Source organism: Nuphar pumila, chromosome 3 (assembly GCF_984573655.1).
Source record: "Nuphar pumila chromosome 3, dmNupPumi1.hap1.1, whole genome shotgun sequence".
Classification (NCBI taxonomy): Eukaryota; Viridiplantae; Streptophyta; class Magnoliopsida; order Nymphaeales; family Nymphaeaceae; genus Nuphar; species Nuphar pumila.
In genome coordinates, this window is record NC_143251.1 from 114,495,222 (window position 1) to 114,520,678 (window position 25,457).

At 39.6% G+C, this 25,457-nt stretch overlaps 1 protein-coding gene across 2 annotated transcripts; it reads left to right on the forward strand.

Annotated features, from left to right (window-relative positions):
- On the forward strand, positions 1-25,239 carry PRHA (pathogenesis related homeodomain protein A). 2 transcript variants are annotated; one of them, XM_090001804.1, is made up of 12 exons: positions 1-96; positions 1,510-2,075; positions 11,021-11,186; positions 11,662-11,785; positions 12,432-12,544; positions 12,655-13,056; positions 20,655-20,891; positions 21,121-21,210; positions 21,581-21,631; positions 23,053-23,292; positions 23,488-23,577; positions 24,841-25,239. In XM_090001804.1, exons 2-12 carry the CDS (start codon positions 1,510-1,512, stop codon positions 25,159-25,161), a joined length of 2,400 nt encoding a protein of 799 aa, XP_089857930.1. In that variant the 5' UTR covers positions 1-96; the 3' UTR covers positions 25,162-25,239. The 2 variants fall into 2 exon arrangements, with proteins under 2 accessions (XP_089857930.1, XP_089857929.1); XM_090001803.1 differs by lacking the exon at positions 1-96 and adding an exon at positions 803-958.
- The last annotated feature ends 218 nt before the right edge of the window (positions 25,240-25,457 follow it).

The window sequence follows — 25,457 nt, forward strand, 5'->3', positions numbered from 1 at the left end:
CACAAATAGGCTGCTTTGCAAATAGACTGAAAAAAAGAAAGCTGTATTTCAAGGTGACACAGTTCGTTTCAATCGTTACTGTAATTCATTCATTTGGTGAGCTATCCAATCTTCACAATTATAGTTATTTCTATAGCATTGTCGTTAAAACCTATAATTTCAGCTAGTTTGTCCCCATTATTTTTCTGTTATGAGCAATAAATCTCACAGAATATCTCGACATTCGTTCACCTTTTTGTGATTCTAATTTTTCCTTGTTTTCCACTTTCAACAATTGGGCTTTGATCTGGACAGCGACAAAATAACTTATTTTGAAGCAAAAGGCTTATTTTGAGATGTTTATGGATTGCCATTCATGATTCAGATAGAAATCTGGCGTTCTTTCTCTTTGGCGTATTGTTGGTATTTGATCTTTGAAGACTGAGGTGTCGTTCGTTTATGAGGCACTTGATATTTCTGTTTCTTTAGCGGTTTGTTTCATCTTAGGCAAAAGAATTTGTTGTTTTTCTCTGTTGGGTATTCGGGAATCGTCTTTCTGTTTTACACTTAGGCTATGGTTGTGTGATTATGATCAAGGTTGGCCGTTCCCATTGTTGAATTTTGAGTTGGTTGAAGCTAAATGAATTTAGGCAACAATAGGCGGCTGTGATTCTGATATTGATCCAATGCTGGATGCTGGCTTTCCTTTATTGTACATTTTTGTCATCATGTAAGTCACGTCGGTTATGAATTTGATCCAACTTGGTGAGCTTGTCTTCATCACTGAAGGATGATTGATGTATTTCTTAATTCCCACTTTACAGATTTCATCCTTATGTTCATTTAGCTTTCTCTATTTCCCCTGAAAATGTGAAATGGAAACCTTGTTCTATGAATGGTGCATTTCATATGGCGCCCTTATCGATTTTAGCATCTCTTTGGGTCGATTTGGGAGCAAGTTGAATCGCTGATCAATTAGGTAATGTCATTTTCTTCTTTCACAAGCCCTTGTATGGATTACAGTACTCATCTGTTCTCAATGATTTTTCGTGTTCTAATATCATATGTCAAAGAAGTTTTTGTTTAGGGTGACAATGTAATGTAAGGTTATTTAAATTTTTTTGTATTTATCGGATCACTAAAGGTGTTTGTGAATGACGCTCAGATGGATAATTGGCGATTTTCTTCCTGAGTTCAATATTCTTGTTGGGTGGGTGTTATCTTTCTTTTTGCCATCATCTATTATGTGTAAAGCAGAGTTTCATCTTTTCATGCTTCAGCCTCTTTCTTTTTTTCTTATTTTCCTCTTCTGGTGTGGATATACGAAGAAAGACTTTGAAATGTTTTTTTGGCACTAATAAAAATGAGTGTTCTAAGTTTGCCTAGGATCTTAATCAAATATTTTCTGGTTGGGGATGCATTTTTTTGGGTTTATTGGGACAAATTTTGAAAGTAGAACTACTAGATAGCGGTTGGAAGTACGCATTTTGCTCTCTAAATTGTTGTTTTTTGGTTGTTTTCTTTGAAAAGATGAAAATGCGGGGTGCTGGAAAAAGAGTAAAGCAGCCAGTGTCAAGGAAGTCCGTTACAAAGAGATTGATGGGGCTCAAAATGAACTGTGTGCCACAGAACAAGATAACGAGGAGATATAGACTGAAATCGAAGTCCTGCATAAAGACGATTCATTCAGCTCGAGTTAAGAATAGAGTATCTGAGGCTTCTAAAATGCTATCTGGAGATACTATGGAGAGGATTCCTGGTCAGCATGGTGATATTAATAGGAGTCATATCCCAAAGCAAAAATTGGTTGCAGGAGACCTGCAGAAAGCTTCCTATAAGTGCTATGCAAGAAGACGACCTTTGATGAAGAACAGTGATGAGAAATTGCCACAATCTGGTTGTAAAGAAAAGAGAAAAGATGCCAATGCACATGATGGAATTCAAAACAATAAGAGGAGGAGGAAAGGTGGGAAACAAACTATCCATAGAGATGAAGCATCACGACTGCAGAGAAGAACAAAGTACCTCCTTATCAAGATGAGACTGGAGCAGAACCTTATTGATGCATACTCTGGAGAAGGTTGGAAGGGACAGAGGTATCTAAAATGACATCTACCATATCCTTCTAATGACCAAAGCTAAGTTTGAAAATAAAGTGATCACCATTCTGGAGAATTATTGGAATTTGTTTGGGTTTTCTTTCTTGTCTAGTTATAGTTGCTTGCCTTTGTGCCGAGTTTTGGTTGAATACTATGTTTGTCTTTGTTTCTTACCTTCTGTTTTGCATCAACCTAATTTTCTTTTTTCTGACTCTTGTGCAATTCAAATTATTCAAGCATCAGACACTGAAGGTAGAATTATGGCATTATATCTTCTAAGATTTATCCTTCAAAAGAATGTTGTGGTTTTTCCTGACTCTTGTGCAATTCAAATTATTCAAGCATCAGACACTGAAGGTAGAATTATGGCATTATATCTTCTAAGATTTATCCTTCAAAAGAATGTTGTGGTTTAAGAGTGCACAAAATGATTTACTAAGAAGAAATTTGGATAATACAATTTGGGACGCCTTTTGGTTGATGTTACAAAACTTGAGAAGGTCCTTTAAGGTTCTTAAAGAAATTCAGAAGCACTCACTGCTCTCCTATATTTCCCATTCTCTGAAACGGCTAATGCATCCCATTTTTGGATTGTGGTACTGTTATTTGGTTTATATTTTGATGCAGTGAGGGAACCGATAACTCTCGCTAATGGATGTCGATGTCAACACTCGTTGATGCAGTGTGGACATCGAAGTTTCGATCACTGTGATGCAACGTGAAGATCGGATTCGGTGATGCACTTGAGGTGTAGCAAGCAGGGGCACAAGTTGATGCAGTGAGGGAACCGATAAGTCTCGCTAATGGATGCCGACGTCGACACTCGTTGATGCAGTGTGGACATCGAAGTTTCGATCACTATGATGCAACGTGAAGATCGGATTCGGTGATGCACTTGAGGTGTAGCAAGTAGGGGCACAACTTCCACGATCGTGCGAGGTGCCAAAATGAGTAACAAAGATCACCGTAAACTAACGGTGCTGGACTGTTGATTTTTATTTAATAGGCTTTGAAACAAGCAAAGGGATATAAAACCAAAGGCAACAAAGGAAGCAATGAAAAAGAAACAAAGTTGTTGCAAACTGACGTGACAGAGAAATAAAGAAATGAAAAGAAAAGCTGTTGAATGAGACAAAAAGGAATAAATGCCCACAGGGAAAAATCTGCAGAAAGACAAAATAATGGAGAAAGGGGAAAACCGATTGGGAAAGAAAATGACTCAGCAAAAACCAAAAAGAACAAAAGGCAAAACCAAACTGACGGCTGCTGCAATTCTCAATTCTCTATGCCCCGCACGCAACCCTAAGTTGGGTTATTTAAAAGGTTTTGGCTGGATTCGGGTCTTGGGTCCAGACCCAAACTCGAAACATGGTTGTGTGTTGTTGGGTATGGGACGTGCTCTGCATCATTCTCCCCGGGTTGGGAAGAAGTCGGCTCCGACGACTGATCTCCTCCACAGTAAGCATATAGTTCAGACACATCGAAGATAGGCGCTTCCATTTAAAATTGTGATCTGCTCCTGACTCTGCAAATGTACCAATGACCACCTTAACCCAAAAGTTGTTGCCTTCCTCATCCCAGAAAGTTCTTGATGATGGCTTGATGCAAATTCCGTTCATGGTTGTAACAACAAGGTCAAGGTCATCTTCACCATCAACATTATCTACCAGAACCATGGTGTATGAGGTTTCACCAATAGCAACATTAAGATCAAGTAAAAGAACCTGATTCATAACTCTGCCATGAGTACGATAAGGAAACGGACGAACTTGAGACCCATCTTTTCCACTAAGAACAAAGATGGTCCCTGATACTGTTGGAACCACAACGTCTGTCCTCCCATCTCCATTAACATCAGCTACTGTAGGGCCCGAGGGCAAGGTGGTGGCACGAACGGGCTGACGATGCACCGGCTGGACTGCTTCCACGATGAGAGGGTTCACGCAGGTCGCTGCTGATTCCAGTTGAAGGGGGGGTACCAGATGGGGAGAACTGTCACAACCTGCATCCCTGTGCAGAGTTTCTTCAACAGCTTCACGTCGCGATGTTTGTTGGAGCGTCATCGGGGCTCGATTGACGACGATAGTATCAACAGGATGGATCGTGCGCGCGCCTAACTGATTCAACGGCACTGCTTGCGCATCCACCTTGGATTCAAGCGCACCCAATCGTGCTTCGACCCCATCCATGCGCTTCGACAGACCGACTACCTCTTTTTCTAGGCATAGCATATCTTCCTGCATTTCCGTCAACATGTCGAGCATCCGCTTCATGATCTCCTCTCGCATCTTTCCGCTCGTAGGACCGTTCCTCGCTTCTTGCGTCATGCCGTTGACGAAGGAGGAGGGGTTGGGCTCTGATACCAAGTTGATGCAGTGAGGGAACCGATAACTCTCGCTAATGGATGTCGATGTCAACACTCGTTGATGCAGTGTGGACATCGAAGTTTCGATCACTATGATGCAACGTGAAGATCGGATTCGGTGATGCACTTGAGGTGTAGCAAGCAGGGGCACAAGTTGATGCAGTGAGGGAACCGATAAGTCTCGCTAATGGATGCCGACGTCGACACTCGTTGATGCAGTGTGGACATCGAAGTTTCGATCACTATGATGCAACGTGAAGATCGGATTCGGTGATGCACTTGAGGTGTAGCAAGTAGGGGCACAACTTCCACGATCGTGCGAGGTGCCAAAATGAGTAACAAAGATCACCGTAAACTAACGGTGCTGGACTGTTGATTTTTATTTAATAGGCTTTGAAACAAGCAAAGGGATATAAAACCAAAGGCAACAAAGGAAGCAATGAAAAAGAAACAAAGTTGTTGCAAACTGACGTGACAGAGAAATAAAGAAATGAAAAGAAAAGCTGTTGAATGAGACAAAAAGGAATAAATGCCCACAGGGAAAAATCTGCAGAAAGACAAAATAATGGAGAAAGGGGAAAACCGACTGGGAAAGAAAATGACTCAGCAAAAACCAAAAAGAACAAAAGGCAAAACCAAACTGACGGCTGCTGCAATTCTCAATTCTCTATGCCCCGCACACAACCCTAAGTTGGGTTATTTAAAAGGTTTTGGCTGGATTCGGGTCTTGGGTCCAGACCCAAACTCGAAACATGGTTGTGTGTTGTTGGGTATGGGACGTGCTCTGCATCATTCTCCCCGGGTTGGGAAGAAGTCGGCTCCGACGACTGATCTCCTCCACAGTAAGCATATAGTTCAGACACATCGAAGATAGGCGCTTCCATTTAAAATTGTGATCTGCTCCTGACTCTGCAAATGTACCAATGACCACCTTAACCCAAAAGTTGTTGCCTTCCTCATCCCAGAAAGTTCTTGATGATGGCTTGATGCAAATTTCGTTCATGGTTGTAACAACAAGGTCAAGGTCATCTTCACCATCAACATTATCTACCAGAACCATGGTGTATGAGGTTTCACCAATAGCAACATTAAGATCAAGTAAAAGAACCTGATTCATAACTCTGCCATGAGTACGATAAGGAAACGGACGAACTTGAGACCCATCTTTTCCACTAAGAACAAAGATGGTCCCTGATACTGTTGGAACCACAACGTCTGTCCTCCCATCTCCATTAACATCAGCTACTGTAGGGCCCGAGGGCAAGGTGGTGGCACGAACGGGCTGACGATGCACCGGCTGGACTGCTTCCACGATGAGAGGGTTCACGCAGGTCGCTGCTGATTCCAGTTGAAGGGGGGGTACCAGATGGGGAGAACTGTCACAACCTGCATCCCTGTGCAGAGTTTCTTCAACAGCTTCACGTCGCGATGTTTGTTGGAGCGTCATCGGGGCTCGATTGACGACGATAGTATCAACAGGATGGATCGTGCGCACGCCTAACTGATTCAACGGCACTGCTTGCGCATCCACCTTGGATTCAAGCGCACCCAATCGTGCTTCGACCCCATCCATGCGCTTCGACAGACCGGCTACCTCTTTTTCTAGGCATAGCATATCTTCCTGCATTTCCGTCAACATGTCGAGCATCCGCTTCATGATCTCCTCTCGCATCTTTCCGCTCGTAGGACCGTTCCTCGCTTCTTGCGTCATGCCGTTGACGAAGGAGGAGGGGTTGGGCTCTGATACCAAGTTGATGCAGTGAGGGAACCGATAACTCTCGCTAATGGATGTCGATGTCAACACTCGTTGATGCAGTGTGGACATCGAAGTTTCGATCACTATGATGCAACGTGAAGATCGGATTCGGTGATGCACTTGAGGTGTAGCAAGCAGGGGCACAAGTTGATGCAGTGAGGGAACCGATAAGTCTCGCTAATGGATGCCGACGTCGACACTCGTTGATGCAGTGTGGACATCGAAGTTTCGATCACTGTGATGCAACGTGAAGATCGGATTCGGTGATGCACTTGAGGTGTAGCAAGTAGGGGCACAACTTCCACGATCGTGCGAGGTGCCAAAATGAGTAACAAAGATCACCGTAAACTAACGGTGCTGGACTGTTGATTTTTATTTAATAGGCTTTGAAACAAGCAAAGGGATATAAAACCAAAGGCAACAAAGGAAGCAATGAAAAAGAAACAAAGTTGTTGCAAACTGACGTGACAGAGAAATAAAGAAATGAAAAGAAAAGCTGTTGAATGAGACAAAAAGGAATAAATGCCCACAGGGAAAAATCTGCAGAAAGACAAAATAATGGAGAAAGGGGAAAACCGATTGGGAAAGAAAATGACTCAGCAAAAACCAAAAAGAACAAAAGGCAAAACCAAACTGACGGCTGCTGCAATTCTCAATTCTCTATGCCCCGCACGCAACCCTAAGTTGGGTTATTTAAAAGGTTTTGGCTAGATTCGGGTCTTGGGTCCAGACCCAAACTCGAAACATGGTTGTGTGTTGTTGGGTATGGGACGTGCTCTGCATCATTCTCCCCGGGTTGGGAAGAAGTCGGCTCCGACGACTGATCTCCTCCACAGTAAGCATATAGTTCAGACACATCGAAGATAGGCGCTTCCATTTAAAATTGTGATCTGCTCCTGACTCTGCAAATGTACCAATGACCACCTTAACCCAAAAGTTGTTGCCTTCCTCATCCCAGAAAGTTCTTGATGATGGCTTGATGCAAATTCCGTTCATGGTTGTAACAACAAGGTCAAGGTCATCTTCACCATCAACATTATCTACCAGAACCATGGTGTATGAGGTTTCACCAATAGCAACATTAAGATCAAGTAAAAGAACCTGATTCATAACTCTGCCATGAGTACGATAAGGAAACGGACGAACTTGAGACCCATCTTTTCCACTAAGAACAAAGATGGTCCCTGATACTGTTGGAACCACAACGTCTGTCCTCCCATCTCCATTAACATCAGCTACTGTAGGGCCCGAGGGCAAGGTGGTGGCACGAACGGGCTGACGATGCACCGGCTGGACTGCTTCCACGATGAGAGGGTTCACGCAGGTCGCTGCTGATTCCAGTTGAAGGGGGGGTACCAGATGGGGAGAACTGTCACAACCTGCATCCCTATGCAGAGTTTCTTCAACAGCTTCACGTCGCGATGTTTGTTGGAGCGTCATCGGGGCTCGATTGACGACGATAGTATCAACAGGATGGATCGTGCGCGCGCCTAACTGATTCAACGGCACTGCTTGCGCATCCACCTTGGATTCAAGCGCACCCAATCGTGCTTCGACCCCATCCATGCGCTTCGACAGACCGGCTACCTCTTTTTCTAGGCATAGCATATCTTCCTGCATTTCCGTCAACATGTCGAGCATCCGCTTCATGATCTCCTCTCGCATCTTTCCGCTCGTAGGACCGTTCCTCGCTTCTTGCGTCATGCCGTTGACGAAGGAGGAGGGGTTGGGCTCTGATACCAAGTTGATGCAGTGAGGGAACCGATAACTCTCGCTAATGGATGTCGATGTCAACACTCGTTGATGCAGTGTGGACATCGAAGTTTCGATCACTGTGATGCAACGTGAAGATCGGATTCGGTGATGCACTTGAGGTGTAGCAAGCAGGGGCACAAGTTGATGCAGTGAGGGAACCGATAAGTCTCGCTAATGGATGCCGACGTCGACACTCGTTGATGCAGTGTGGACATCGAAGTTTCGATCACTATGATGCAACGTGAAGATCGGATTCGGTGATGCACTTGAGGTGTAGCAAGTAGGGGCACAACTTCCACGATCGTGCGAGGTGCCAAAATGAGTAACAAAGATCACCGTAAACTAACGGTGCTGGACTGTTGATTTTTATTTAATAGGCTTTGAAACAAGCAAAGGGATATAAAACCAAAGGCAACAAAGGAAGCAATGAAAAAGAAACAAAGTTGTTGCAAACTGACGTGACAGAGAAATAAAGAAATGAAAAGAAAAGCTGTTGAATGAGACAAAAAGGAATAAATGCCCACAGGGAAAAATCTGCAGAAAGACAAAATAATGGAGAAAGGGGAAAACCGATTGGGAAAGAAAATGACTCAGCAAAAACCAAAAAGAACAAAAGGCAAAACCAAACTGACGGCTGCTGCAATTCTCAATTCTCTATGCCCCGCACGCAACCCTAAGTTGGGTTATTTAAAAGGTTTTGGCTGGATTCGGGTCTTGGGTCCAGACCCAAACTCGAAACATGGTTGTGTGTTGTTGGGTATGGGACGTGCTCTGCATCATTCTCCCCGGGTTGGGAAGAAGTCGGCTCCGACGACTGATCTCCTCCACAGTAAGCATATAGTTCAGACACATCGAAGATAGGCGCTTCCATTTAAAATTGTGATCTGCTCCTGACTCTGCAAATGTACCAATGACCACCTTAACCCAAAAGTTGTTGCCTTCCTCATCCCAGAAAGTTCTTGATGATGGCTTGATGCAAATTCCGTTCATGGTTGTAACAACAAGGTCAAGGTCATCTTCACCATCAACATTATCTACCAGAACCATGGTGTATGAGGTTTCACCAATAGCAACATTAAGATCAAGTAAAAGAACCTGATTCATAACTCTGCCATGAGTACGATAAGGAAACGGACGAACTTGAGACCCATCTTTTCCACTAAGAACAAAGATGGTCCCTGATACTGTTGGAACCACAACGTCTGTCCTCCCATCTCCATTAACATCAGCTACTGTAGGGCCCGAGGGCAAGGTGGTGGCACGAACGGGCTGACGATGCACCGGCTGGACTGCTTCCACGATGAGAGGGTTCACGCAGGTCGCTGCTGATTCCAGTTGAAGGGGGGGTACCAGATGGGGAGAACTGTCACAACCTGCATCCCTATGCAGAGTTTCTTCAACAGCTTCACGTCGCGATGTTTGTTGGAGCGTCATCGGGGCTCGATTGACGACGATAGTATCAACAGGATGGATCGTGCGCGCGCCTAACTGATTCAACGGCACTGCTTGCGCATCCACCTTGGATTCAAGCGCACCCAATCGTGCTTCGACCCCATCCATGCGCTTCGACAGACCGGCTACCTCTTTTTCTAGGCATAGCATATCTTCCTGCATTTCCGTCAACATGTCGAGCATCCGCTTCATGATCTCCTCTCGCATCTTTCCGCTCGTAGGACCGTTCCTCGCTTCTTGCGTCATGCCGTTGACGAAGGAGGAGGGGTTGGGCTCTGATACCAAGTTGATGCAGTGAGGGAACCGATAACTCTCGCTAATGGATGTCGATGTCAACACTCGTTGATGCAGTGTGGACATCGAAGTTTCGATCACTATGATGCAACGTGAAGATCGGATTCGGTGATGCACTTGAGGTGTAGCAAGCAGGGGCACAAGTTGATGCAGTGAGGGAACCGATAAGTCTCGCTAATGGATGCCGACGTCGACACTCGTTGATGCAGTGTGGACATCGAAGTTTCGATCACTGTGATGCAACGTGAAGATCGGATTCGGTGATGCACTTGAGGTGTAGCAAGTAGGGGCACAACTTCCACGATCGTGCGAGGTGCCAAAATGAGTAACAAAGATCACCGTAAACTAACGGTGCTGGACTGTTGATTTTTATTTAATAGGCTTTGAAACAAGCAAAGGGATATAAAACCAAAGGCAACAAAGGAAGCAATGAAAAAGAAACAAAGTTGTTGCAAACTGACGTGACAGAGAAATAAAGAAATGAAAAGAAAAGCTGTTGAATGAGACAAAAAGGAATAAATGCCCACAGGGAAAAATCTGCAGAAAGACAAAATAATGGAGAAAGGGGAAAACCGACTGGGAAAGAAAATGACTCAGCAAAAACCAAAAAGAACAAAAGGCAAAACCAAACTGACGGCTGCTGCAATTCTCAATTCTCTATGCCCCGCACGCAACCCTAAGTTGGGTTATTTTAAAGGTTTTGGCTGGATTCGGGTCTTGGGTCCAGACCCAAACTCGAAACATGGTTGTGTGTTGTTGGGTATGGGACGTGCTCTGCATCATATTTCATAGTGTTGCCCATTATGTCATAAGTTCTCATACCATTTTCAAGTGCATGTGTGTGTTAAAATCATAAAAGTTAATGCAGTAGAATATCCTAAAAGATGTGTGTCTGCTTAAGCTACTCTTTGTCCCCTTTCTTACTATTCATCATGCATTTTAACAGATGATATGATTCAGTAAATATGTCTACAGTGTAAGTACTTCAGAATATCTGAAAGAATGATACGACTTTTGTTGTTTATTAAAACTGTCATCACATTGTCCATTTCTTTTATGATGGGTTTAATTTCTCTCAAGTTGGCATAGGTACTAACTAGCAATAGTAAATGCATATCTTCAATATCATCTACTTTCTACCTTTGCTTCTAAGATGTGGGTTATGTTATGCTTCTTAGAGTCAGTTATAAGAATGCAGAGAGAGAGAGAGAGAGAGAGAGAGAGAGAGAGAGAGAGAGAGAGAGAGAGAGAGAGAGAGAGTAACTCAAAAAGTACGGAGAAGCAACCTATGCTAATGCATCTTCTATGTGTTTGTTGCAGCCGGGAAAAAATCAAGCCAGAAAAAGAATTGAAAAGAGCCGTGGATCAAATACTGAAATGCAAGGTGGGCATTCGCGATGCAATGCGTCAGCTGGATTTACTAAGTTCTGAAGGACGCATTGAAGATTCTGTCATGGGTCAGGATGGATCTGTCTTCCATGAATATGTATGGATAAATGCCTGCTTCGTTGAGTTCCATCTATAGAATAAATTGTTTCTGACAAACAACTTTTCACACTGACTCCATGCTTCCATAGTCACCCCACTATCAGCAATTTCTTAGCATTATGTTGTAATTGTTGTTTTTCTCAAGTAAACTTGAAGAGATATAAGGAAAACTAAGAAAAAGAAAATTACAAATATAGGTAGATACTTTTGTAAGAATATATGCATTATAAAAGCCATCGAAGGCTTGGAAAGATAAATATTTAACAAAAAGGTTTCTTTAGTTGGCATAGTTGTAAAATACTATATCAACATATTGAAAATTGCTGCTATTCTTAAAATCTTTGTGAAATCTCCTAATGATATTGTAAAAGTTTTTCAATATCAGAGATATTTGTAGCTATTGTGCATGACATCAATGATTTCTGCCTACAGTCTTGCACATTTCATTTTTTAACATCTACTTTGACTGCCAGATTTTCTGTGCAAAATGCAAACTGCAAGATGCTTCTCCAGATAATGACATTATTCTTTGTGATGGGGCCTGCAATTGTGCCTTCCACCAGAAATGCCTGGATCCTCCACTAGCCACTGAAAATAGTAAGCTCATCCTGTCCTTATAGAATGGTTCCTTGCCATCCAGTAGGTGCAATTTTATTAGAATAAAGAATGCACTTTCACAATGTAGCAAAGTTTATTAATATGCTTGCAAAATGCTTGGTTGTCTGCACTTTAATTTCAGAAACTGGCAAGAGATTCTTTCAAGTATACAAATACTTGTATCTTTAAAGTAATGCTTCATCTTGCTAGTTTCAGATTGGTATTTTCTTGAAAAGTGTTTGCAGCAAAAATTGAACTCAAAGGCATCCACAGGATTAGAGATCATATTAGTGCTAGTTAATAGAATTTCTTCTGCTTGTGAGAATGTTTCATTCATTAATGCAGTTCCTTTTATCCGATAAAAATTGCATGGTTGTCAATTTTTTGTTTTTTATAATGTAATTCACATATAATAATAACAAGCAAAAGAACCATATCAAGAACAAGCCTACATAAATTTAAATAAGTGATTCTGTAAGCGCTTCATTTCATTTCAGTTGATCCTATCCTTCACCAGCGAATTTTGCTTATGCAATGCAACTGCTGTTTCATCTTTCCAATATCATTTATGTTCACTCCTGGTATTTCTAGGTTGTTGGCCTATCATTTAACCAATGCAAAATACTGACTATCTTTAACATTCCAGTTCCTCCTGAAGATGAAGGATGGCTTTGCAAGTTTTGTGAATGTAAGATGGAAATCCTAGACACTCTTAATGCATATCTCGGTACCAAATTCTCCATGGATAATAGTTGGGAGGTTGGTCTTTGTTACCTTATCGAAAGTTAGCCATGTTAATCGTCTTTTAAGTTTTTTGTTTTGTTATTCACAGTTTACACTGGTTAACTTGCTTTGTCACAATATATTAGGATGTCTTTAAGGAAGCAGCAGTTGCTTCTGATGGTGGAAATGTGTCTTTAAATTATGGGGAAGAGTGGCCATCTGATGATTCTGAAGATGAAAACTATGATCCAGACAGAAATGAGGAGCCCGCCAAGGAACCAGGGTGTGAAGAAGATATGCACGAGAACGATGCTAGTACTTCAAGTGGTTCGTCTTGGTTATCTGATGAGAATAGCTTTGAAGATGGTGTGTCTTTTCATGATGAAGATCTAAATGGAGACACAAATCAACGTCAAAGAAGAAGAGAGGACACCGACGGACCTATTGGTCCTGTTATCAACATAGATTCTGATAATGATGCTGATCTTCATTCTAAAAATAGTGGAAGAAGGAAAAGGAGAGATGTTGATTACAAAAAGCTATATGATGTAAGTGCATCCAAACTTGTTATTTGTTATGAAATATCTATTATTTTTGAATAATCAAATCAATTGCATCATTTTACTTGTAACCGGAATGTGCATTTAATTTTGAATATTGATTGGCATGCATATATTGGGCAATGGCACACCATCAAGTTGCTTTTTTTTTTCCTTCCCTTCTAATCCTGACAAAAGTGGTGATAACAATGAAGAGCACAAAAATATTACTTTGAAGTATATCCAGAGATGCCAATTTGTTAAGATGCCAATTTGTTATAAAGCAGATTCTAATGACAAGAAAGCTATGTTTTACAATATTTAGGACTTATGTCACATGGATACAGCTGTAAATACGAGAATATGGCCATATTTATGAAGTTTTCCAATGTGATTAGTACATAAGGGGATGCAGTACAGGAACAAAAAAATGAAGTATTTGTGTGGCATAGTTTGGGACTAATCCTGGTACAAATGTAATCACATAAAACCATCTGAACTTGAATATATGCCCTTCAACTTGTGTATATGTTAAAGTCTATTAAAAGGACAAAAAGAAGACAAGGGTAACTGGGAGATAGATATCCTACAACAAGCTAAATATGTTATTTTGAAGTTCGTGCAGCTGAATTAGAACAATATAACTTTTTGCAATTCTAATCCATATTCTGTGAATAACAGTCTTGTCATTCGAAAAGTTAAGTAAGAACATGTAGTATACAGGATTTATTTAGTGTGATAGATCGATATTCTGCAAACAGACATGTTTGCATATACACACCCACACAGATGCATATTTTCAGACACATTATTGTTTGGTCATATCTATTTCCTATAAGTAGTGCTTATTATATTTTGGTTTTTCAATTCATTGAAGATGATGCATTCAAATCATTGTTTTCCTTTCATTTTTATTCATCACAGTTTCTATATAATATTGTTCTTCTTCTTTATGACCTCTTCTTGTAATTGAATGCTACTGCAGCTAATACGAATTCATGATGCTATATCTTTTTTTCATTTATGGATGTCCATATGTCCAACATGATGGCCTTATCAAAAGGCTTCTGACAACCTGAAACATTAAGAAAAGAAAGACAGCCATCAATAAGGAATTTGGAAAGTGGACAATTTAATTCCATACTTAGTGCACAATGCTTAATGCAGATAATTATGTTTTATCAATATTATTTATGGAAAACAATAATATCTTTTTAACCTATACAGGTCTCAGTAATTTTTGGTGTTGAGGAAATCACATAATAGGCAGTGGCAGTTTTTTAAACAATCAGTTGGATATGATACCCAAATACCCTGCATGAAATTTCACTCCTTAAATGTTGATGTTTATTCTTATGCTCTTTATAAAACATCAGCATGCTTTACATAAAAGGCATCCTAGGCTACATTGGCATGGATGATATGTGGACGAACATGTTAAATTATATACTTAAATATATATATATATATGAATGTATATATTTAAGTATGTAATTATATTGTTTTAACCAAAATACCCGATAGGGGTATTTTGGTAATTTCACTGTACATTTTTTAGATGTTTTTCTTTATTTTTTCTTTTTCCTTTTATTTAATGCTTTTTTGGACCACATAAAGGGGCCCCAGCCTCTAGTCGTTGGGGCCCCAAACGGTCATAAATATGACCGTTTGGGGCTCCCAACGGTTAGAAGGGAGCCCCTCTATGTGATCCCTTGGGTCCTCCCCCCTCTATAAATTGAGGGCTCCTCCCTCATCCATGTATGGCTTTTAGCCTCTTCATTTCTCTCATTCAATAAAGTTGTTTTTGCCTTTGAAGGTTTTTTCACCCCTTAGTGGGTTATTTGCACTTGTATTGTGCTTGTGTTCTCTTTTGCACATTGTGTGCTTGTGTTGTTGGCTTCCATACTTCTCTTTTCACATATTGGTGCTTTTGTATATTTCATTACATGGTATCAGAGCAAGGTTGGTGATCTTGCATTCTTATTGAAGCCTTTGGAAAGCGTGCCTCTCAACTTATTTGATCGAGATCTTCTTTGTTATCTATGGGGTCCGAATCAAAGGTAGAGCTCTCTTTTAAGCTCAATGGATCCAATTATCTTATGTGGGCTTCCGCTATAGAGAATCACTTAAGAGGTAAGAAACTTTGGGGTTTTGTTATGGGAACCTCTCCCGAACCTTCTCTTGAACTCACTAACATGGAAGGAGATGTTGAAAAGGCTTTGGAAGGCGACGAGCGCATAAAGGCAATCAATGATCATCAATCCAAATTAGAGGATTGGGAAAGTAACCATGCCAAAATTTTGGCATGGTTCATGAACAATGTTGATCTAAAGAATTGTGCCGATATTGCGAAATTTAGAAGAGCCAATGAGGCATGGTTCTTTCTTAAGGGTATGTATACCCAAAAGGACCTTGCTAGGCAATTCTTTTGTCAAGAAAAAATTAGATCTACCAAACAAGGGGACATGAATGTCCGAGATTATTTTAGTGCTCTTACTCCCCTTTGGGATGAGCTTGCCCTCCTTTAACCTAAATGGGTGGCTCCTCAAGATATTGAATTAAGAAGGGAACATGTTGAAAAAGAGCATTTTTTTCAATTTCTCCATGGTCTTAGACCGGAGTTTGAGCAAGTTCGTGCATCTCTTCTTCATCGTAGCAAAGCTCTACCTATTGAGGATGCTCTTGTCAAAATATGTCAAGTCGAAACTCGTCTTGGCATATCCTTAAAGAATGATGATGTATTGGCCGTTACTAGGCTCAGAAATAATGTTAAACCATATAAACCTCCTCATTTTGGAAAAAACAATAGAAGAGGTATCATATGTCACTTTTGTAATGAACTGGGGCACATTAAGCCTGTTTGCCCCAAGCTTAAAGCTAAGGTTGCCGCCTTTGAAGAAAATGCTTCAAAAGGGGAAGAAGATGGAGGTGATATTAAAGTAGCTCTCAATCAAATCTCGGAAGTTCTCCAACATCTTCTAAAAAATTCTTCTTCCTCTACCTCGGGTGCCGCGGTTGCCTGCTCTTCATCACCCCCAAGTATGTGGATTCTTGACTCTGGCGCTTCCTTTCATATGACATCTCATAAATATATTTTATCAAATGTGTTTACCGACCTCATACCTTCATATGTTTCAACGGCCGATGGGACATCTTTAAAAATTGATTGTATTGGGACACTTGATTTAAATCAAAATTTTATTCCAAAAATAAGGGTTGTTCCAAGAATTTAAATCTTCTCTCTGTTTCTCAAATTACCGATCACGGTTGCCAAGTCTCTTTCTCACCCAAAGGTTGCACCGTGCAGGATCTCCAGTCAGAGAAGCTGATTGGGCGCGGCCATAGAAGGGGTGATCTTTACTATATGGATTTTTTGGCTCTTCCAACCAAGTCATTTTGTAATCTTGTAAATGCCAAAAATATCAATATCTGGCATAAGAGACTTGGCCACCCCAATTTTCTAAAGATGTCTCTCTTTTCTTTTTTGAGCAATTCTTGTAAAAACAATCATATGTCTTGTAAAGATTGTATCTTTGGAAAATCTAAAGCTATTCCTTTTCCTCAAAGAAATTTTGTCTCCACTAGGCCATTTGAATTAATACTCTGATGTATGGGGTCCCTCTCCGTTTGTATCTAAAGGAGGGTTTTCATATTATGTTCTGTTTATTGATGATTTTACTAGATTCACATGGATCTATTTTTTAAGTAAGAAATCTAAAGTTTTTTTCTTTTTTTAAAGAGTTTCATGCTATGATAAAAAATCAATTCCTTGGCAACTTGTCTATCCTTAGATCCGACTCAGGAGGCGAATTTATGTCAAATGAATTTCAAAATTACTTAAAAGAAAATGGGATTTGTCATCAACGTTCTTGTTTAAACACTCCGCAACAAAATGGTCTTGCGGAAAGAAAACATAGGCACATAATAGAAACGACTAGAACCCTGTTGATTTCCAAAAATATCCCAAAATCTTTTTGGGTTGAGGCGGTTCTGACTTCAGTATATTTAATTAATCGAACTCCCTCGTCTTCTTTAAAGAATTTCTCTCCATTTGAAAAGCTTTATAACATGACTCCTGATTATCAAAGGCTAAGGATTTTTGGGTGTAAATGTTTTGTCTTAACTCGTAAAAATGATAAGTTTTCTCCAAGGGCGATTGAATGTATATTTTTGGGGTATGGTGAAAAACAAAAGGGTTATAGGCTATGTCACATGGGTGCAGGTGCGGGTGCGACACGGGTGCGGAGCAATTTTAAAAATTTTGGACACGGGGACTCGGCTATATATATATATATATTTTAAAAAATATATATATATAATAATATATCCTGTGTGCATATATGTGGATATTGTCCTCTAAAGTTTAGCACCAGCATGAGTGTTTTTATAAACTTTGCAAATTGTACTTTTGCCCTTGCAAAAAGGGGGGTCCGGGGGCTCCCCCTGACGCGGGTCCCGCTGACCATTTGAGACTCATGCTATATATATAGTTTTTAAAAAAATATATATAAAAAGATCATTTTTTTACCTTAAAATGAACATTTTTGGACTCAGTCAACGTTGACCAAGTCCAAAATGTGGACGGACTCGGCCTCGACTCGTTGACCGAGTCCGACTCGGTGTTGACCGAGTCCGGGCCGTGTTCGAAGCCGCACCTTTGTCGGGGCGTGTCGACTTGGGTGCGGCGCCTCCCTAGCTGAGTCCGTGTGACATAGGTTATAGGTGCTTTGATGCAACTAATAACAAATTATATATCTCAAAGGATGTTACCTTCTTAGAAAATGAAAATGGATTTTCACTCCAATCAAATGAAAAGGTAGATCACTCATTCCTGTTTGATTTATTACCGCATGATAACAGCTTTAAAGAGCCTATTAATGAACAACAAGAAGAACATATAGAGGATTTGGATTCTGAACAACAAGAAAATATAAATGAACCTACATCTAGGCAAATTCAAGTTTATTCCAGAAGAGAAGAGGCAAATCCTCCTTGTGCTCTTGAGAGATATTCTCAAAGTAACACTACAGAAGAATCATCTCAAAGAAGGTCAAGTCGTGTAATTAGAGCACCAAATAGATTTGTATTCTATGAATCTTTTTCACCAAACTTTAGGGCATGTTTGTTAGCTTTGCATTCTTTTCATGAACCATATCATTATAATGAAGCTAAACAATATGATCATTGGGTTAAAGCTATGGAACTTGAATTAGATGCTCTTGAAAGGGCAAAAACATGGGAAGTTGTTGATTTTCAAAAAGGGAAGAAACCTATCGGGTGTAGATGGGTTTTTAAAGTTAAAACCAAAAGTGATGGGTCTTTGGAAAGATATAAGGCTCGATTGGTAGCAAAATGATTTGCTCAAGAATACGGGGTAGATTATGATGAGACTTTTGCCCCTGTCGCTCGAATGACTAGTGTTCGAACTCTTATTGTTGTTGCTTCTATTAAGAAATGAAACATTTTTCAACTTGATGTGAAAAATGCTTTCTTAAATGGTGATCTTAACGAAGAGGTTTATATGGAACCTCCTCCTGGCATGAATCTTAATGGAAAAGTCTTGAAATTAAAAAAGGCTTTGTATGGTCTTAAACAAGCTCTTAAAGCTTAGTATGACAAATTTAACAATGTCTTGATTAATTTGGGTTTTATATCTTGTTATACTGACACTGCTCTCTTTGTTAAGAAAACAGGCGATCTCATAATCATTCTTCTTCTGTACGTTGATGACATGATCATCACAGGAAATGATAAAAATGGAGTAGATGATGTGAAATTTATTCTAAAGAAAACTTTTGATATGTCTGACTTGGGTTATTTGAGATATTTTTTAGGTTTTGAAGTGGTGTATTCTCCTCGTGGGTACATCTTGTCTCAAATGAAATTGGCAGTTGACATTTGTTCCAAGGCAGGAATTTCGGATAAAAAAACAGTCGAGACCCCGGAAGTTATAAATGCAAAACTCAGACTTGAAGATGGTGTTCTCCTTGAAGATCCCACGCCTTATCGCCAACTAATTGGCTCTCTCACCTACCTATCCATCACCCGCCCGAATATAGCTCATGCGGTTCATGAAACTCTGAAGTAACATATGGCAATGAAATGGTCCCTTTGAGGTATTCATCGCGAACATAGTGACAATCCATCTCAATATGCTTTGTATGCTTATGAAAGGTGTGATTGCTAGCAATATAGATGACACTCTTGTTGTCACAACACATCTTGGTAGGAGTAGAAATGCGGATGCCCATGTCGCTGAGGAGAATTCTAATCCATACAATTTCCATAGTTGTCATTGCCATCGCTCGATATTCGGCTTCAGTGAAAGAAAGAGAAACTTTTTGCTGCTTCTTACACCGCCAAAAGATAAGCGATTCCCCTAAGAAAACACAAAAACTAGTGACTTGAGATTCGATCATTGGGATTTCCTCCCCAATCAGCATCAGTATAAGCATTTAATTCAAAAGATGAAGAAGAGGATAAGAAAAGCCCTTACCAAAGCTCTACCAGTAGGGGTGGCAATCGGGTCGGGTTGGCGGGTTGGCGTGTCAGCATACCTCAACCCGAACCCGACCCGTTTATTAAACGGGTCGGCTGTGGCAAACACGAACCCGACCCGTTTAATAAACGGGTAACCCGACACGACCCGCCAACCCATTTAATAAATGGGTTGGGTCGGGTAAACGGGTTTTCAGGTTCACGGGTTAGGTTGGCGGGTTGACGGATCGGGTTGGCAGGTAGTCAGGTTGACGGGTTGATGGGTCGGGTTGGCGGGTTGGGTTGGCGGGTTGGCGGGTTGACCCACCCGCCTAACCCGTTTATTAAACGGGTCAGCCGGGTTGGCGGGTTGGCATACCCCCAACCTGAACCCGACCTGTTTAATAAACGGGTTACGCGGGTCGACCCATTTATTAAACGGGTTGGCTTAAGCCCAACCCGAACCCGCCTAAGAGGCAGGTTGGCGGGTCGTGTCAGAAATTGCCACCCCTATCTACCAGCTCCAAGATTTATGTTCCTTCTTGACAAACTTTCCGTCTTCTCCCCGTAAAGTTTGAGGGGAAGTGTTAAATTATATACTTAAAAAAAATATATATATAATTATACCGTTTAACCAAAATACCTGATAGGGGTATTTTGGTAATTTCACTATACATTTTTTAGATGTTTTTCTTTTTCTGTATTTTTTCTTTTTCCTTTTATTTAATGCTTTTTTGGACCACATAAAGGGGCCCCACCCTCTAGTTGTTGGGGCCCCAAACAGTCATAAATATGACCGTTTGGGGCTCCCAACGGCTAGATGGGAGCCCCTCTATGTGATCCCTTGGGTCCTCCCCCCTCTATAAATTGAGGGCTCCTCCCTCATCCATGTATGGCTTTTAGCCTCTTCATTTCTCTCATTCAATAAAGTTATTTTTGCCTTTGAAGGCTTTGTCACCCCTTAGTGGGTTATTTGCACTTGTATTGTGCTTGTGTTCTCTTTTGCACATTGTGTGCTTGTGTTGTTGGCTTCCATACTTCTCCTCTTTTCACATATTGGTGCTTCCCCATATTTCATTACAGAACAATATCATGATTTGTTGTTCCCTTTTTGGTTATTTTTTTTCTAGGAGATGTTTGGAAAGGAACCTTGTGAAAGTGAGCATCTTAGTGAAGATGAAGACTGGGGACCTCATAGAAGAAAAAGAAAAGACAGAGACCCTGAAATGGGAATTCCTGCTGCTCCAGCTCCACTAACTTCTGTTGATAAGAATTCATTCATGGATTTAACAGGAGATGGAAAAAATAAGACACCAAGTGTAAAAGATAGAAAGCAAGTATTCAGGATTCCTTCCAATGCACTTGAGGTAAATGTTGATTGTGTTATGTATAGTTTGCTGTGATTATTTCTACTTTAGGGTCAATTGATCACATTTCTTCTGATCAGAGAGATTTCAATTTGTCAAATTGGAGAAACCTACTGCCTTTATAGTTCATGGAATATCTATTATTAGAAAGGTTTGGTATTTTCTTTTGCATCTATGAAGTTTCTTTAAGAATATAGGATTGATTTATCTTTATGTTGCATCATAACAGAAGCTTCATGTGGCATTCATTGAAAATGAGCTTCCCTCAAGAGAATTTAAAGAGAACTTGTCAAAGCAGTTGGGTCTGGCATATGAAAAGGTAAACAAGAAACTCTAGATGATGAAGTACAGCTGTCTATAAGGAATATTTTCTAATTAATCTTGGAACACATTCCAATGGTCGAGATCTTTATTTTCTTGCATGTCTAAGAAGTTTAAAATGATTTGATGTTGTTTTACTTCATTCAAGTAATCATATCGAATCTATGTGCCACATCCTATGCAATAGCAAATGTGAATTAGTTGCAAGCGTCTTAACAAATAATTTTCTCATTTGGGGTGTCCCACTAGCATGTCCAGGTGGTCCTTTTGGACTATGTAAAATCAATGCATTTATTTTCAGTTATGGAGTTCTTAATATAGTCATATTTTTCGTGATATACTTTTAACATCTTATAATTCTTTGGCAGGTCAACAAGTGGTTTAAAAATGCTAGATATGCAGCTCTTAAAATGAGAAAGGTAATATTTTTTATTCCTGAATGTCCTTGATAGATGATAACTACACTAACATTTTGGAATTCAATGTTTGTTCTTATTTAAATTTGTCATGCTTCATCTTCTAACTTTTACACATTAATTCATGTATTCATCTCTTTCTCTGAAAACAAGTATATCAATTTCACTTCATCATTTTGCTTTAAATATTTACACATGCTCAAACACAGAAATGAAAAGAAAGAACAAGGTTCTTTTCTATTTAATGGTTGCATATTTAACCTTCAGAGATTAGTATTATTCGTCTAACACAACATTTTTGTAGACTTGAATAAATAAAATATTTCTTCCCTTTGTTTTAGCATGAATTTTTTCCCACTGGAATAAACAACACAATGGGGGCCTTAATATCTCCTGTTATATTCCATGATAAAACAGAAACAGTTAAGTGGTGTTATTTAAAAATTATTTTCTATTCTTTCCTGATGCATAACCTCCCGTATCAGCCTCACCGACATCTAGAACTCCCTGCTATTGGGAATAAACAACCAGGATCACCAAAGTAGTGTTCTCTGTGTTTATCACATCAACTTTAGGGTTGTATGTGTTATCCACCCTATCCATAGTAGCTGAAAACACAAAGGATATCCCTTAGCAAGACATTTTCCATCTTCCCTAGAATTTTCATAATTTGGTGGATGCTTGTTATATTGATTGAAGCCACATTTTGTGATCGTTATACAATTTAAAAATGTTGGAACCATTGATTACCCCTACCAGGGTTCAAAGTCTATTTGACTGGGTTTAAACCACTGAATCCTACTGGATGAAGTGCAGTCGACATGAAGCACATGCACTATGTATCAGATTTTCGTTATTTTGTCTCACATCACTATCATATTGGTGCTTGACCTGGAGATATTTCTATTCTACTTGGTTGTTTTGGATCTTTCCCTATTAACGAATCTAGGTATAACCTCACAGTTACCTGTAGGGAAACTTATTTTAGTGAAAATCATATTGAAATTATATACAGCCCCATCTAGCCTCACATAAAAGACAGATCTATTCTATTGAGACATACGATACTTGATAAAAGAAAATGAAAGGTACAGGTTCGGTTTGTTGGGCTAGCAGTCGAATATCAAATTGAATCCATCTGGGAAAAATAATGCTAAGTGTTACTTTTGCTACCAATGAAGGTCTTGTACAACAATTTCTTTCTCAATTTATTTTATGAAACAATTGTTTAGCTGAATTATATATGCATGTGCAAGCTGCTTGTGCATGCATGTGTATGTGCAGATATTGTTTATCTTTCAAATTCAGCAGAATATTTTCTTATTTTCAGAGATGAAAATTTTTGTGTCTCATGTTGGAGCCCAATATTTTGTCCTTAGTTCTGATTATGATGTTGAAAAGATCATTTTCTTCATGTAATACAGGGAGAAACTACAAAAGAATATCAGAGTTCTATACAACCAAGTATGGAACAGAAAAAGAGACAAAATGCTGATCAAGCAGTTGCATTGGCTGTCTCAAGGTGCATGCCTTCTATATCTGGAGCACAAACTCTTGAATGCTCAGAGAAAGTTTATAGGAGAATGAGGTCAAAGTCATTATCTGTTTCCTTGGAAAAAGAACGAAAACAAGCACCAGATTTGCTGCCACCCGATATAATTGAGGTAGTTGGTAGTGCCTTCAGAATTTTCTCTTATTTAATTTCTCTTCTCAATTGCATGCCTCTAGTTGGAAGAAGTGATCTTCTTCTACAAGAATGGAGTGGTTGATTGTGGAAGTCATGTTGCTTAGTCTTTGATCTTTTCTATGGTATCATGAATTATGGTCTTACCAAGTTCTCTTTAAATGTTATGTTGCAGAGACTGCAAGCTGCATTTCTTGAGAATCAATTCCCTTCAGTGTCTCTCAAGCGTAGGTTATCAAGGCGGTTAAGCATACCATATTATCAGGTGAATATTTAATCTGTTCTCTCTTATATTAAATTTTCATGAATCAATCACTACTTGGATTGCTTTGATGGATATTCATCCAAAACAAAATAAATCATTACTTGGATTGCTTTGAGCCTGCACTCTAAATCACTTGAATGAGTTAGATGAAGTCAATGACTATGGGCTTGAGCCTGGGTTGACTCCCCAAGCCACTGGGAGTTTCATCTGTTCTTATTCTTTAATTACGGTTCTTGGTTTTGTTGTAAAACCATTTCTGTATAGATATTGGCAGTGAATGATCAGTTCAGAGATTCTATCAGTTTAAATGGATGGCACGACCATCAAGTTGTGACAAGCAACTTGAAACATAGATGTGGAACCTTAAGTTCTATGTCATATGGACATGGCTAAAAGCACAAGTGACATACTGCTGTTATGTAGTTTCCTGTTAAGAATAGCATACTACAGGACATGAGATGAGAGTGTACTGGAGTTCCTAGCATAGAGTTGGATGAACTCGGAGTGACCATACATGTATATCCATTTTCTGTTCCTGCTTTTTTTTAACATCACCTGAGCCTAGAAAATTTCTAGGAAATGATGTTGGACAGTTTAGTCAATTTATTTTTCATAAGAAGATTCCTGTTAAACTTTAAGGAAATGGATTTGAGCTTTTGGGTCAAAACGTAGATAATTTTGTCATAGTATCATGCGAAGATGATTTTAAGTTCTATGCCGGCTATATTTTGAAGTTGTGAGGATGCCTTGAGTCTTTTCTTCTTCATTAATTTATTATAATATTTTTTTTTAATTTTGGAACACGCTTATGTAAAGTTCATAATGTAGCAGTGGATAACTTTAAATCTCTCATAGAAATTTCCTCTTATCATGTTATTTCTTGACCAGTTTTTTTGCAGTCTCTTTACTAATAAATCAAATTTTTATATTTTTTTAAGAGTTCGGATTTAATGTGTTCTTCCTCGTAATTTTGTCTTTGTACTTCTCACTTTGTAACACTAAAGTTGTTGCATAATTTATTATCCATTATTTTTGTTGCTAATGAAAAACAAACCTTCATCCGAAGCACCAATACCATTCAACTGTTGAGTTGGTTACTGAGATCCTTGGCTTAGATGGGAACAGACTCGACTTAAGCCTCCAATCCCAAAGTCAAGCATCTCATTTCAAACTTTGGAATTCAATGTATAATTCTGTGAGGTGATCGATCCATTCTTTTGGTGTTATTCCCTGAATCATATTGGTTTGCTGACTTTTTTCCAGGTAAGTTTCTGGTTTAGGAACATGGTTCATGGCCCTCTGAGGAAGAAGAAAACAAGCGCTACAAGAAGAGAAACCATTGATGAGGCTACTTCTGCATCCGAAATCGCTTCCAAGGTGCGTGAGAAGGATGATGAAAAGCAACCACTCTTTGTTTTGATGGAGAGACTGTTCCAGTTAGAGGACAAGATCAACAAGCTTAAGAGTGTGCTAAGAGAAGCTGCCCGCAATGAGGATGATGCAAGGGAAGTTAGTATAAGGAATTCAAATAAACAGATTGTGATGTATGTTCCAGTAGTAGAGGTAAGGGAGAAACCTGCATAATTTGTAAAACATGTTCATGAAAGTCAGAACTCTTGTGTACCATTTTTTACAGAAATAATAATAAGAGAAAATCAATTTTAATCATGATTACCCAAAAGCCTCTCTACCTATCTTGGAAAGCCTGTTTAGAAGCTGGAAGCTAAGTGCTTTCAAAACTCTGTTGTCTTCTCATAGGAAGCTCGCTTCCAAGGATATCAGATTTTGCTTAGAAAACAACACATTTACATAATCAATGTATTGTAATTCCTATAATAATATCGATATAGTTTACCTATTTTAATTAGACTGAAGAAAAA

Excerpts from the sequence above, each read along its gene's own strand:
- PRHA (XM_090001804.1), top strand. The coding sequence starts at position 1,510 with ATGAAAATGCGGGGTGCTGGAAAAAGAGTAAAGCAGCCAGTGTCAAGG. Across the intron at positions 12,545-12,654 it reads CCATGGATAATAGTTGGGAG|GATGTCTTTAAGGAAGCAGC; the intron begins GTTGGTCTTTGT and ends ACAATATATTAG. Across the intron at positions 21,632-23,052 it reads CAGCTCTTAAAATGAGAAAG|GGAGAAACTACAAAAGAATA; the intron begins GTAATATTTTTT and ends CATGTAATACAG.